We start from the raw sequence: 14564 nt of genomic DNA, 5'->3' as shown, positions 1-14564 counted from the left end.
CTTGGCTGCCCAAATCAAGCAAGCAGCATTCGGCCCCTGGACAGTTTCATAGGGGGAAGGTGTATCAGATATAGGCAAGCAGGCATCCCATTTATAAGCAACCCACAGGCCCCAGCATACAAGACTCCATCCTAGCTTGCTTTGCATTACATGCAGAGACCAGTAGTTCCCAGGGGACACACCTTTGTAGTGAGATAAGGGTTGCAGAACAGGCACAGCATTTGGGTTCTTCGCAAAGGGATCAAAACAGCCCTGCTAGGGAAAGTTTGGACCTCCTTGCCTGCTGGGATGGGAAACCTAACAAGGCTCCTAAAGAACAGAGATCATCATAGATGGCTGGGGCCAAAATGCATTCACGGGGCAAGTCCACTAGAGTCAATTTTAACCCTTGGTTTCAGAGATGCAGAAGCCAACTCTCTCCCTTTTCTATTGGCATATAAATGAATCATAGCCTGGGGGACCACATGCACTGAGTTGGCACTTGCAGGAGATCGAAGCAGAGGAGCTGGGATTGAGAGGATGCAGCCCCTAGGACTGTCATTGTTTAGGAACAAGAGGAAAGTAGGTTTGGAATTGGGAGTTACTTAACACCCTGCATGGAAATGCCTGGAGACCTGTGCCCCATGGGAGCTTATTCCTTCAGCACAAGAGTTCTTCCCCATTCCCAATCACTCCCCCCTCCAATATCCCTCCACAATGCTTTGCAACAGCTCCCAGAGTGCTCCAGAGCGGGCACACAAGGACTGTATGCAATAGGTTATCAGAGTGCTTGCTGAGCAGGCAGGAGTTGCCCCAGTGGCTGCCTGGTACCCAGAGCCTAGCTCCAGTGGGAATGTGATACATAGATTGGAGGAGGAAAAAAGTCTCTCACCCCTGATGCCTCAACATCCAAGAACAATGCTCTTCACCCTCCCATCAACTCCAGTAGGGTGAGGTACAGCTTGTATCTGTCCCCCACAGTAACACAGGCCCTAGACAACACTGGAGAGAACAGACCCACACACACACACACACACCTTTCCTAGATAGCAAAATATATTTCAACTGCTGAAATACAGTAGATTATATAAACCGTGTTTCTGCATGACAGAACATTTTACAGGTTAATACATTGCAGACAGTAACAGAATCACATCTCCCACAACAGGCATCTCTTGGCAGCTATTCCAGCCTTAATAACACCAGAGGTTGTTCATACAACAACTCACAGGTAGAGTGCACTTTAGTTTCTTCTACTAAGTGGTATTTGCACACTTAATTCTTTCTGTCGCCCACCCTTTCCAACTAAAGAGATTAGAATCTGTCTGCTCCAGGAAGGAGACCAGTAGGGTTGTCAACTACTCTCAACAGCAAAGACTCTAGCGCACTGGGTAGAGACTTGCAGGTATCTTGCTGACTAGGTGCATAACCCTGAGACATCTGAAAAGAATGCATACTCTCTCAGAGGGCACATTTAAATCATTCCCTCCCTCCAGCTCATTTACATTCACAGATTCAAGCCAAATGATTCACTTTCCATTAATAGGTTAATACTGCCTCTTCCCATCCCAGGCACCCTGGCTCAAAAATCACTGATTTCTTCACAGCAAGTAAAAATAATTAGGCTAATTTTGATAATCCTTATTGAACAGTATACAGTTTTAAGAGATCAAAGGCAGGATTTCTTTCAGTTCTAAAGCCATCTTCATGCAGGAAGCTGGATAGCTTGGTGGGTTTTTTGAAAGCAGCAAAAAGGACACATTAAGTATGAAGATTCTGTATGAATCTACAGTTCTCTTACAAGGACAAATATACAATACCCTTGTGAACTATTACATATTTCATATATGCAAGAAACTGGGTACAAAAATATCTCACCACATTAATACTGATTTCTGTGATGTTACTGAGCAGTAAGTTGAGTTGTATTGGCAGGAATTCCAAAATGGAAGCTTCCCATTTCATGGATGGTTAAGAGATAGTGGAAGTAAGCTTCACAACTTTACAAAGAACACTTAATATGTGTATACCGTAAGAATTCAAATAGGTTGTTAGCCTTACGTGGCCAAATCACTGGCCAGACCACCACACTGCTAGAGCTGGTATTCTATGGTCTACAAAAAAACAAAACAAAACTCTTCAAATGAACCAGGTAGTATCTTCAATTCCCATTTAGCCCAGCAATGTGCAATAATTTCGCTAGAAAGTCTAAGGCCTAAAGTATTTCCCCAAGGCAATTATGAAAACTGAATTTCAAGCTGATATCAAATCACAAAATAAGTCAACAAATAGCAAAAATTGTCAGTAGTGTAGTTGTCAATGCGCTCTAAAGGCATGGTTTCAGATGACTTGAACTATAAGGTTAGAACTGAATGTATCAAGAAAAAAGGCCAGTTACAGCAATGGAACATGCCTGTATAATGACTGGCTTCTGCTTGCAGTATTTTAATCCTTTGGCTCCAAGCACTGAGGTTATTGACATAGTAACGCTCAAGATTCTACACTATAGGTAAACTGGCACCAGAGAGTTATACTGAGTCCTATTAGTAGGCAAAGAAGACTCAAAATACAATTCTTCCTTCTTTTGAGAACACTGAGACACAGTAGCAGGAATCAGACACAGGCTTCAGAAAACCCAAGCCTCTAATCCATCATACCCCAGGGGAGTGCAAGGATTTCCATACATAAACAGTACATTGCATTTTAAGAACTATGATTAAAGTGTACTGACTTCAATTCGTCTTAGATGGAAGAGAAGTGCTACTATCTGACCACAAAGCTATTTTTAAAGAGGACACTATCAGGTTAAAAATAATCTCTTAAAATTATTTTACTAGCAGCACATTTTTTTTAGAAAAGGTCTAGTTTACTTTCCATTATAATTGTTCAAGCTCAACTAGTGGAAGTAAAAAACCAACAGACAGGGTAAAGTTTCTAATGATTTTCACCTCCAGGCTCTTCTGTACTAGCACAAATGTCCTATGTTTGGGGGCAATATTTGTTAAATTCTTCCTACTAAAATAAAAAAAATGAAAACAATTAAGAGTTTTTATATTTACTGTCATTCAATTAAAAAAATCCACCCTATACATTCAAAACCTGAATTTGTCACATATTTGACCTGATTGTGTCCTTTCAATAAAAGCAGGAGACCTATTAGACAGAAACTGAAAACTAAGAAAAAAATACTTAAAATCAAAATTAGTTGGCTCTGATGAAGTTATGTTTCAACTCAGGTTAGAAAATAGCTTTCCCAACACTTGAATAGAGTCCCATTGTCAGCACTGGTAGCCATGCCTGTGGCTTGGAGGTCAACAGGATCAACTTGCCACTCAGAAAAATGCCATTAAAAAACATTTGAGTAACTGTGAAATTACAGTACTTAATGAAAGCCAAGTTGTTCTCTACCACTCAGCTCCTTCCTGCAACGGAAGTTGTAATTATTGTAGGATACAATTCAATGTGCATCACTTAAATGAATAAATGCCATTCAGATAAACAGGAGTTATATGGTTAGTTTCTGAACTAATTTGTAACCTAGAGTGCAAAACTGACATCTCCATATAGAAAGTGAAGCAGACAGTAACTGGAAAGGAACTTCAATTAGATACAATAATGCGCAACTGCTGTGGTAAAGGGAATATTCCCAGTTTGAATATCCCATTTATCAATCAGAGTTTCTCCCTGTAGCAGTGCAATGGTCCCATCTCCCTCCCAAAGCAGGGCATGAACTTTTCCTGACTCCATATATTTTTGATGCAACATTCCAAGGGAGATGTGGTTTTCCATTGTAAAAGTAGTGATTTAGAGTGATGGGGGGTGTGGGGAAAAGGCTTTGATTCATCCCCTTATTTCCAACTGCTTTTGTGTCAGGAAGCTATTATGGAGCATCTTGTCAACATGTGGCAAGATTAATGGGCATTGTATACAGTAGAGCCATTTGAATGAGAATACAAATCACTGAAATCAATGGGATTTTTTCAAACTGCTTCATATACTCAATGCATACTAACATATGCAGAATAGTAAGTGCACATGCACAGTAACAACTTTTCACTTTGACAGTTTTGTATCCCCCTAAGATAATTGATTAGTCTAGGGGCTACGGGGAGGGAAGTTGTCAGAAAAAGCAAAACTCCTACTGCTCATAGTCACATGAGCTTCAGAGCACAATACAAAAAGCCAAGGGGCATAAGAGCTGTAGTTGGAATTCTGAGAGCCAAAGAGGTCAGACTTTTGTGATTTAGAGACCAATCTTAAGCTTTTTTAGTGTAACTAAGGTTTTTGTTTTTTTAAGACAGTATGCCCTACTTTTGAGTAAAGCAAATATCTTCATATAGCCAGTAGCAACTGATCGTTCATTGCAACCACAGAAAGAAAAAAAGTCCTCAGCATTAAAAATTAAACTTTCCCCAGCCCATTTTCAGTCTCTATGTACTGTCTGTGGAAAGTAATTCCGGACAGAGGACATAGAAAGCCATCCACCAATACTTGGGCTATGATGCAAAGACATGTTGCTCTGTCACATAATACTACCATAGCAACAAGAAGGGTTCCAAAGAGCATACAAATTCTGTAGAGTCTCCAGTTACTGACGGAGGAAACAACTCTGAAGGAATGTCTAAGAAACAGATGGACAGAGGCTACCACTGAGCTCTAATTAGTCTGACCAGACAATCTATTGTCTGGGTGAAGAGTAGCAAAATATGAAGCATGGCTGGAATGAGCAAAATTCCAATGGACATAACCTTCATCTCAGTGTTTCATGACTGACATGGGAATGACTGAGTAGAGCGGTGTGCAGTGAGAGCTACCTGGATGCCTGCTGCAGTCCACTTCAACTGGGCTGCCTCAATAAAGTTACAAAAACAGTTTATCTCCAATAATCAGGAGGCACAACTTCCCTTAAAAAAGATTTGAAGTGAATTATGTCATTGTTCCCTGTCCTTGGAGGAGCACAGGCTGATCTTCAGATACGGGAGGTAAGATGAAAGCTGGGTTTAATGGTTTTAAATCTGAATATGACAATCCCAGGAACGTGGTTTCACGTAGTCCAGGAACGTGGGCTAGAAGACACAACAGAAGAGAGGCAGCATGTTAATCATGGACATGTAGTGGTGGACATTATTGTACTGTCTATTGAAGTCAGGTAACCTTTTCTGTTCACACTCCCCTTACAGAAAAAGCCAGCAACACCACATAGTCTCACATCTGATAGTCATGGAGGCCATGACTGATTCTGACAGCAGGGTGTACACAGACGACATTTTTTCAGGTAAGCATGAGTGTCTAATCTATGCCATTACAAAAATCTATTCATCTGTCTTCAGCGAAGACAGATTTACAACAGCAGCTGATCATTTCATGCCAGGAGTCAGTTCTGGGTGATAGCTACCACTACAGGAAATGAATACAAAAACTGCAGAGATGACATATTTGTAATGGGGGGGAGGGAGAGGAAGACCAGTATTCCCTCTAATTTTTTAGATCCACGTACGGAATAATTTTGTTATGGGCACCAATATGGAGGTGAGGTGTGACATGTCACCTTAATACTGGTGCACATAAAATTCATATAGTGTGAGTAGGGCCGAGGGGTTTGGAGTGTGGGAAGGGGCTCAGGGGTGGGGCAGAGGGTTGGGGGAGGGCATGAGGGCTCTGGCTGGGGATGCAGGCTTGAGGTGGGGCTGGGGATGAGGGGTTTGGGGTGCGGCAGGGGGCTCAGGCCTGGGGCAGAAGGTGAGGTTTTCAGCTAGGGGTGAAGGCTTTGGGGTGGGGCCAGGGATGAGGGGTTCAGGAGGGGGGCTCAGGACTGAGGCAGAGGGTTGGGGTGCAGCCTCTGGGGTTGGGCCAGGGATGACGGGTTTGGGGGTTCAGGCTGCCCCAGGGCTGCGGTGGAGGGAGAGAGAGAACTCCCTCCAGCCCTCTCTCACTGTAGCAGCTCGGGGCAGGGGGAGAGGTGCCTCTCCCGGCTGGGGCAATTCCAGCAGTCCTGGGCCAGGCCGAGGGAGGGGCGCCTCTCCCCCAGTCCCAGCAAGTCCAGGGCAGGTCCGTGCTGGGGAAAGCAGGGAGGGGCACCTTTCCCCTGGCAGGTCTGCACTGGGGCCAGTGGGGAGGGGCGCCTCTTTCCCAGCAGCAGCAGGTCCGTGCTCAGGGAGAGGAAACTCTCCCCACTGCAGCCCTGAGCCCCTGCACAGGGCTTAATAGGCACATGCGCAGCTTAGAGGGAACTTAGGACCAGACCTTGAATTCTGAGCCCACTTAGAATGGGCTTCAGGTAAAACCTTGCTGAATAGGTTTGAATGCCTTGTCAAGGGGCTGTGCAAGACAAGTTGAGCTATCAAGACTACTCAAACACTGAAGGGTTGGTGTTTAGGAGCAAAGTTGTTCATGTTTGATTTTATAATCATGTTTTTATTTTCCCTATTTTACAATTGCCACTGCTGAAAGCAAGGGGAAATTTCCTACAGACCCAATCAATGCAAAAACCACAACAACCCACAAGACAAAACCCCTCCACCCCAAAACACAAAGCAAAACAAAAAAAAACCAAAATCCCACAACTGTTTCTCCTCATCCTGGAGGCTGAGCATGCTGCCTCCCCTGCACTGTAATACTAGTACATATTGCCTGAACGGATTAAAGTGCTCTGAGTTTAAAGGACATAAGCCCACCACTTGAAAACTGACAGTCAGGGGGAAATAAAATGTGCTGTTTAAACTTCTTTAAAGAAGTGACCCTACAAAGTAAAACTGAAAATGTGTGCGTGAAGGTAGGGGAGACAGTGAACAATGGGCAGTAAAATACCAGATCCTTGAGTTTTTGTCAGCTAGAGACCTTCTCTAATTTCTGTTAGTAGAGTCAGCCCTTCTCCAAACTGATCTCAGAGGTCAGTAATCATGTAAGAGTTATGTCTCAGGCTTTGTACGATTCTGGAGTTTTTGTTATTAGGCTCATCTCATAAGTTTAAAAACAGTAAAAGTGAAATAGAAACCAACTTCTTTACATCATCACCCCCCATTTTCCAGATTACGCCATATCAGTCCACCGCTCTCCTCTATCACATTAGAATTTCTCACCCTTTTTCCCATAAGGCCGACTCTCACTAATCTTTTGTCCTTTACACAAACCAGGCTTGTCCCTTCTCACTGTCTGTACACTTCGTTATTTCAGAATCGAAGGTTAATCACTTACATTTTCCAGGGGGCAATACTGATGTGCATACCACTCCTGACTGTAAAGGCAAATGATGACACCCTGGCCCAGGAAGAGAGAGGTCCACATGATCACATTCCAAATGGGCCCTTTCCGACGGTCATCAAGAATGAAGTTGAAAACCACTGGAAGAGGAAATAAAAAGTCATCAAGGCGCGTTATTCAGGACATCTGCAAGCTCAAGTTTTAACCCACGTTAAGAGCCAATAAGTCTCTTGAATTCTCCTTTCAGTTCCACTAAATTAGTCTGATCATCGGTCTGCTGTCCATCTCCACTGTATTGATGGCACGTTATGGGAAAAGTCCATACAGCACAGGAAAGCATGCTCATCATCTTCTTTCACAAGTGATATGTACCACATTCGCAGGTTTATTCCCTACAAGACTACCAGGTCCATCTGGCAGCCTCGGTTTAGAATGGGAGTGGTAGTGTGCTACAACAGAGGAGTGAAGAACGCTGGCAGAGCAGGGAGTGGGAGGCAGCTGTGAACATCTGCACTGTGCCTGCCCCATAACAACCACCACCCACAATGTAAACATGTTTGCACTCAGGCTCCCACAAAAAGAGGCAGGGAAAAGGGAAGATGCCGTCCTCCAACTCAGTGCTGGAAGGCTACACTTATACACATCAGTTACTGTAGCAAGATAAAAACTGAGCAACTACTCCCTCAGGCTATGGCTTTAAAAATAAAAATATTGGCTACTAGGCAGAAGCGTGGAAACTCATCCTCGAGGGGCTGGCTAAAGGGAAAAGTTATGTTATAAATTCACTGCCCAGTTTTATATACATTAACTTGGTATGTTTTATATGCATGGGAATATGTATGTTGCTATACAACTAGCCATAGAAGTGCTGGCAGCCTTTTTGGCGCCCAAAGCAACAGAAGGTCCCACTCCTAAAATGGTGCCCCCAACGGAGGCAGCAGAAGGCCCCACCCTTGAAATACCACCAACAACCGCGGTGGCTGGATGTTCAGCCGCTGCGGTCGCCGCCCCCAAATGTCAGTGCCCTAGGCGACCGCCTAGGTCGCCTAATGGGTTGCACCGGCCCTGCACAGCAATACAATTTCCCTCACCCTTATATTCCTTGCATCCTTAGACCCCAATCCTGAAAACACGTTAAGTAATTCTTTAATGTGACTCCTTGGACACATATGTTTGCAGGATTTGGTTCTCCAGCTGAAACTTTTCTACAGGAAACAGTTCTGCAAGTATTTGAAGAGCAACTCGCCTAACAGACCCTGATCACTATTTTAGTCTCTGTGCTTTACCCCAGCTGTATATTTTATTATTTTTTACCAAATGCTTTCCTGGTGACTTACTTCCAAAGCACATGAAGAGGCAGAAGAGGACTGGATAAAAATAACCAAAGCAGACTCCCAGGACATACTCGTGTACGGCAGCTGAGACAGCAAAGACGGACAGCATAGCAGCAGCTTTGAACTTTTTACCAAAGAACTGGTGATGGGAAGAGGGGCAGGGGGAAGATATCAAATACAGACCTGTTCTGTTATACTTTATTCTATTTTATTCTAGAGGTTAATACATTTAAAGTAATTTTAATGGACTAGTTAGGATCTGCCCCTGCTATGCATGAGGTGCTTTAAAAATGCCATATATATTACAGATTCCTTAGATTAAGGGAAGTGTCTATTCTTTGCGGGATTTCTACTCTGCTTCTCACTTCCTGAGAACGCACATGAAATATAAAAACACACCAATGCTCATCTATTCAAATAACGTATTACCATGCCAGAATATAACAGTTCTGTGAACCAACATATTAGGTTCAGTTGTTACCTTTCATTAAAGCATTAGAATAGGCCCCACTCCTGCACTTTATGCATGTGAGTAGATCAGTGAACTCAATGGTTCTCCTAACATGCATCAGTGGCTGCCCATACCAGGACACTGAATTTGGTCATTCACATCCCTGAATGCACTATGAAGCAGCGTTTCACAATCAAGTTACTCGTTTGTCTATAGTTACATTTTTAACCTAAGTCTCCCCTCCCATCCTGCAGGAAAGGCTTTGTGATCTCCCCCTCAAAGGTCAGCAGATCGCCAGTTTGTCAGTCACTGACTCTTTTTGTTAGTCATCAGGTCAATCAAAAAGCAAGGCCTTTTTGCACCTCTACGGGATAAGACACTGGCTTCTGTAAAATTGGCATAGAAATAGGGAGGAGCTTTTACTGGATATTCATTTATTCAAAACAATTTACAAACTTCTAATATGGATTCCATTCCTACACCACTACATTAATTCACATTTCCCCACATTCTCTTCCTTTGTCATCCTCTTCAGTGATTTCTGCATAATTGCAGAAATAACCTTGCTGGATGAAAGCTATTCCAGAGTGCTTCTCCACATCAGTCCTGTTCCAAAGCCAATGAGGACTCTAGCAACGCAAACTACTAATTTTCTCACGAGGAAATTTTCTCACCCACCTCCTTACTTTTTTAGAAAAAGATGCCATAGTGTTTCAAAGAGAGGTAAAGAATGAGGACCAAGTCTGCTTGCTGCTCACCCACAGAAAGTCCCTGTAAGCGTAGTAATACAGCCAGTCATGTACCACCACATTCCATGTTCGGTAATAGTTTGCATATGATGTGGAGTTCCACCAATCCTGAAACACATAGTTAAAGGGGAGAAGAGGGCACATAGTTGGTGTTAGTGACAGGTCTTCCATTAACTCTTTTTTGAAAACTAAGTTTGAAAATGTTTGAGGAGACAGATTGTGTGATTAGAACAACTAGTTATCCCAGTTAAATTAACAAGTTGTATTGCACGATTTCACAGGTTACGGCATTTGTAACATCTTGATCTTTCACGGGTATGACAGTTACTCCAATAGCTGAGTTCTGTGGAACTGCAGTGGTCAAACAGAATGAAAAATTTAAGTTATGGTCATGCTAATGAAAAGACTTGACAGTTCTGGTGGCTGAAGTCCTGTTCACTCACAGAGAGGTAATACAGGCATCGGCAGGTCAAGTTTCCTCCACAATACCCGACTGGGATGCCTCAATCCTGATCTAGAGGGACTTTGGAGAAGGAACTTCCCCTACAATGAACATCAGCAGCATTGAGGTTCTTTTCCTCTCCTGACACTATTTCATTTGGAGAAAAAAATTCTAGGAACTTCATAAAACTAAAATCATTTCATTTGGGGTGGATTAACAACAATAGCATCTGTAGAGAACAGCAGCAACATCTACAGACATTGCAGAAGAAAGACCTTGTTACCTTGTAGAACATTCTGTCTGCAAAGCGCAGCATCTCAGCAAATGCATTAAGCCAGCAGTGAAGGAATGCAAAGAAGACCAAGAAGAGAATCAGAACACCTGGAGATACGGGGGGGGAGAAAAAAAAAAAAAAAGACTCATTTCACAACATCTGTTGGTTTACTCATCTGTGACCAGGGATACATAAACAGAGCCATCAAACTGTCTGCTGCAAACAGGTTTAACAGGAGGAGCCAGATTTTGTATTACTCAATCTATAACTATCATTTTTAAAGGCTACCTCACCACACGAGATGCACAAAGGCTGCTCTATGGTGCAGAGACTGTTGACAAAAGGAGCTGAATTAAAATCTGAAGTTCTGTTTGACTCTCTCGTGCCCTCAAGCTATAATATCTCATTGCTGAACTTTCATGGAGAAAGTCTTATTTAACAACAGAACAGCAAGTTATCTTCTTAGTTATCACAGAATAGGTGCACTGCAGGGCAGCCATATCTGCTATAGCAACCAATTCTCCCCTTCCTATGAAAAACCACTCATCTCACACAAACCCTGTGAGCAGGAGTTTTGGCACTTTCTCTGAACCCTCCTTTTACAAGTCTAGCCTGGGTGAGAAATGGAGGAAGGTTGTAATGTCGCACAGCCACCTAGGTCTCACCTGGCAGGATGGAATTGAAAATGCAGAGGACCAGCCCTCGCAGATTGAAGGGTTCCTGACTTATGTTCCGAAATGGAGGGATGCAGAGTCGCACAAAGATGTAGTAGGCATAAAAAAGCGAACCAATCACCTGCAGCACAAGAGCAGTCACACTCCATAAGAAAAATTAACGCACAAGTAACATCTGTAACATCGCAACTTTCTACAGAAGAGAGAGAGAGAGAAACAATGGCACCACCCCAAACTTCCCACCACTCACACACTTCTTGGATTAGAAACAATATTCATGAAACTCCCACGATATTCTAATTTTTTGTTTTCAATTAATATTGGAGCATTGCTCCCAGATAGCTGGTGGGGTAATGTCAGTGCATTGTCACTGTTTTGCCAGAGTAGCTTTATAAATTTCTCCAAGTCCACCTACTGATGTGGCGGCTGTGAACAGTTCTAATATAGTGCTAGAAGATGAAGCTCAATAGTTTTATGCTGATGCCCAAAATACAAGTGAGAAATCTCACAGTTTGGATCTAACCAAGACACTGAGACAGAGCTGAGCACACATTGTATATTATAATCTTTACTTCATATATATTATAATCTTCAATTCTCTTCCACCCGAGAAGTTTTACAACAGGCCGGGCCATTCAAGAACCTGGTTTTGGTTCATCAGGCAACTCCCTATTCAAAGTTTTAAGACAGGGAAGTTCTGTCAGTACACTAATTTGACTGGATGAACACCCTGACTCACTTTATAATTAGCTTTTCAGCTCACCTAATCCCCATTATAAATGCACATACGGTACCGCAACTAGAGTACACATTTTTTCACCCCTTTCCTTCCACATCAAGAACAGCCTATCAAGAGGGAGCTGGGCCCCCTTGTTAGTGCCATTTAGATGCAAAGAAGGATTCCTTGTGAAGTGGCATAACTCCAGGTCACACCACACTGAGGGTCCAAAAAAAATTTGACCTGGAAGTTTCTTTGGATTACAGCAAGAAATAATGAACAACTGTGCTCATTGAAGCACATGGGGCAAAGGAAGCAGTTTCTTGTCACTGACCCCGCAACATACACACACTGCCTTCCCAAGCTCACAAACAGGGCCGTCCTTAACCATAGGCAGAACAGGCAGCCGCCCAGAGCACCACTAGGTCTGGGGGCACCGCTCTGCTGGGAGCCCGGACAGATGGGAAGCAGTGGAGCATGTAAGAGCAGGGCTGCTGGGTCCTAGAGAGATGAATGCAGCACAGTCTGAGGGAGAGGATTGGCTGCTGGGGTCTCTGGGAAGGGGTGGGGGAAGGAACTCACCTGCAGGGTGACCAGATGTCCTGATTTTATAGGGGCAGCCCCGATTTTTGGGTCTCTCTCTTATATAGGCTCCTATTCCCCCCCACTCCTGTCCCGATTTTTCAAATTTGCTGTCTGGTCACCCTAGGTGGGGGTAATTGGTACCTATATAAGATAAAGCCCCAAATATCGGGACTGGCCCTATAAAATCAGGACATCTGGATCTGGTCACCCTAGCTGGGGAGCGCGTCTCTCCCCCAGGCTGGCAGTGATCCATCTCATCCGAGGGGAGCTGCACAGGGCCTACATGAGTGCCCCGTCCCTGAGATCGGATGCTGTGCTAACTTCACCAGGGTCTGTTGGGCTGGCGGTGGTGCCCATTGGCATGTGATCGGACCTGAGGGTTTGCTGCTGCTGTTGCCACTCTGCACCCCAAGAAGTGGATTTTGAGGTCCTGCAGTTTTCCACCTATCTCCTCCTCTACTGCAGCTGTTGGACCAGCAGGCTAGGGGGTGAGCCAAGCATGAAAGCAGTGCTGTGTTGCCATTTAGATGTTCATTTAACAAATTTGTTCACCAAAAATGCTTGCTAACAATCCTGAATTCAATTTCAATATTTTTTTTTAAAAAAAATCCACTCTTAGCCAAAACCAGAAAATTAAGTTGTTGACAATTATTTGTGATGAGTTTGGTATGGGGAAGGGAGTGGTCCAGTTTTCATCAGAGAAACAAAAAATGTTGACTGACTTTCCTATAGCCCTGTTACTGCTAAATAGAGCCCTCCAACAACTGTAATATGCTCATCTCCTTACTAATGTATAGAGCAGGGGTCAGCAACCTACAGCACATGTGCCAAAGGTGGCACGCGAGTTGATTTTTGATGGCATGCAGCGGTGGGCTGAGCGGCTCAGCCTGCCACCGCTCTGGGGTTCTGGTTGCTGCCTCATTGCCACCCAGGGTCCCGGCCACCAACCCCACTCAGTACCCACTGCTGGCCTGGGGATCCCCAAGGAACCCCAGACTGGCAGCAGGCTGAGCAGGCTGGCGGCTGATACCCAGGCAGAGCCACTCAACCCGCAGTCAGCCTGGAGTTCCATTCACTCAGCTGGTAGGTGGGCTGAGCAGGACTAAATTCAATGAAATAGGAAAACAAGAGCAACTAATGACAAAGTGCAAGAACCTAGAGTAGTGGTCCCCAACCTTTTTCGTCTGGCGGTCACCAGACGAAGGACCGTGGCAGTGGACGAGCATCCGCCGAATGCCATCCGGCGACGCCTCTGGATGACGCTGCTTATTGGCGGCAAGTGGCGTCATCCAGAGGCATTGCCGCCGAAATGCTGCCGGATTTCAGTGGCATTTCGGCGGATGCTTGTCCGCTGGCTAGTACGCAGGTGCACTGAGAGGCCCCTGCAGGCGCCATGGCATCTGCGGGCACTGCGTTGGGGACCCCTGACCTAGAGAGCCTCCTGAAGCACGGCGATCGTTTTGATTTAAATGGACTTGAACTGTATGAAGAATTGAGTACTGTCCTCAATGCTGCCACACGCAAAATTGATAATGGACATTGTACAGTTTACTCATACCAGCAAACTTGTTGACATATATCCTAACGTGTACATTGCCACTCGTATTCTACTGACAATTCCGGTAACAGTACCATCAGGAGAACGGAGTTTCTCAAAACTAAAGCTCATTAAAAACTATCTTCGCTCTACATGGAGTCAGGAACACTTGACTAGTCTTGCTATTCTTGCAATCAAACAAAACATCACTTTGTCTTTGTCATACAATGATATTCTTACTGATTTTTGCAGACAAAAAAGCCAGAAAGATTGCTTTTAATTAAAAACAAATCCTTGTTTCAATACCTCTTGATAGAAATTTCCAATAAAATGTTGACAAATTAAAAAAATTATATTATTTGCATCATTCTGTCAAATCAGAATTTTTTCTGTACTGCTGCTTCTTTAGTGCTAGTCCATCAGCATTACAGTGTGCTTCATTACGTTAAACTGGTTTTAACAACATGCATGTGGCAAGTTTTCCCAATAGTGTAAGCTTATGTTTGTGTTGCTAAGAGCAAGACAGGTTCAGGGGCACCAGTTCAATAATTCCGCCTATGGCGCCATAAATCCTAAGGATGGCCCTGCTCACAAAATCTTGATCAGTGCTAGATTTAGAGA

At 43.9% G+C, this 14564-nt stretch overlaps 1 protein-coding gene across 2 annotated transcripts in view; it reads right to left on the bottom strand.

Moving 5' to 3' along the window:
• Window positions 1-1017: 1017 nt before the first annotated feature.
• The window catches only part of SOAT1 (sterol O-acyltransferase 1), a 53098-nt gene continuing 39551 nt past the window's right edge, over window positions 1018-14564 (bottom strand). For both annotated transcript variants that reach the window (XM_050963239.1, XM_050963237.1), the window contains exons 11-16: window positions 11095-11224; window positions 10439-10536; window positions 9723-9821; window positions 8517-8652; window positions 7174-7319; window positions 1018-5045 (exon numbers count right to left, since the gene is read on the bottom strand). In XM_050963239.1, the coding sequence (XP_050819196.1) occupies window positions 4989-5045; window positions 7174-7319; window positions 8517-8652; window positions 9723-9821; window positions 10439-10536; window positions 11095-11224 (666 nt within the window). In that variant the 3' untranslated portion in view covers window positions 1018-4988. The remainder of the gene's footprint in view (window positions 5046-7173; window positions 7320-8516; window positions 8653-9722; window positions 9822-10438; window positions 10537-11094; window positions 11225-14564) is intronic.

This window comes from Gopherus flavomarginatus, chromosome 7, assembly GCF_025201925.1.
Source record: "Gopherus flavomarginatus isolate rGopFla2 chromosome 7, rGopFla2.mat.asm, whole genome shotgun sequence".
Lineage (NCBI taxonomy): Eukaryota > Metazoa > Chordata > Testudines > Testudinidae > Gopherus > Gopherus flavomarginatus.
The sequence above is the reverse complement of the archived record's forward strand: the minus strand, read 5'-3'. Positions and strand labels throughout refer to the sequence as shown.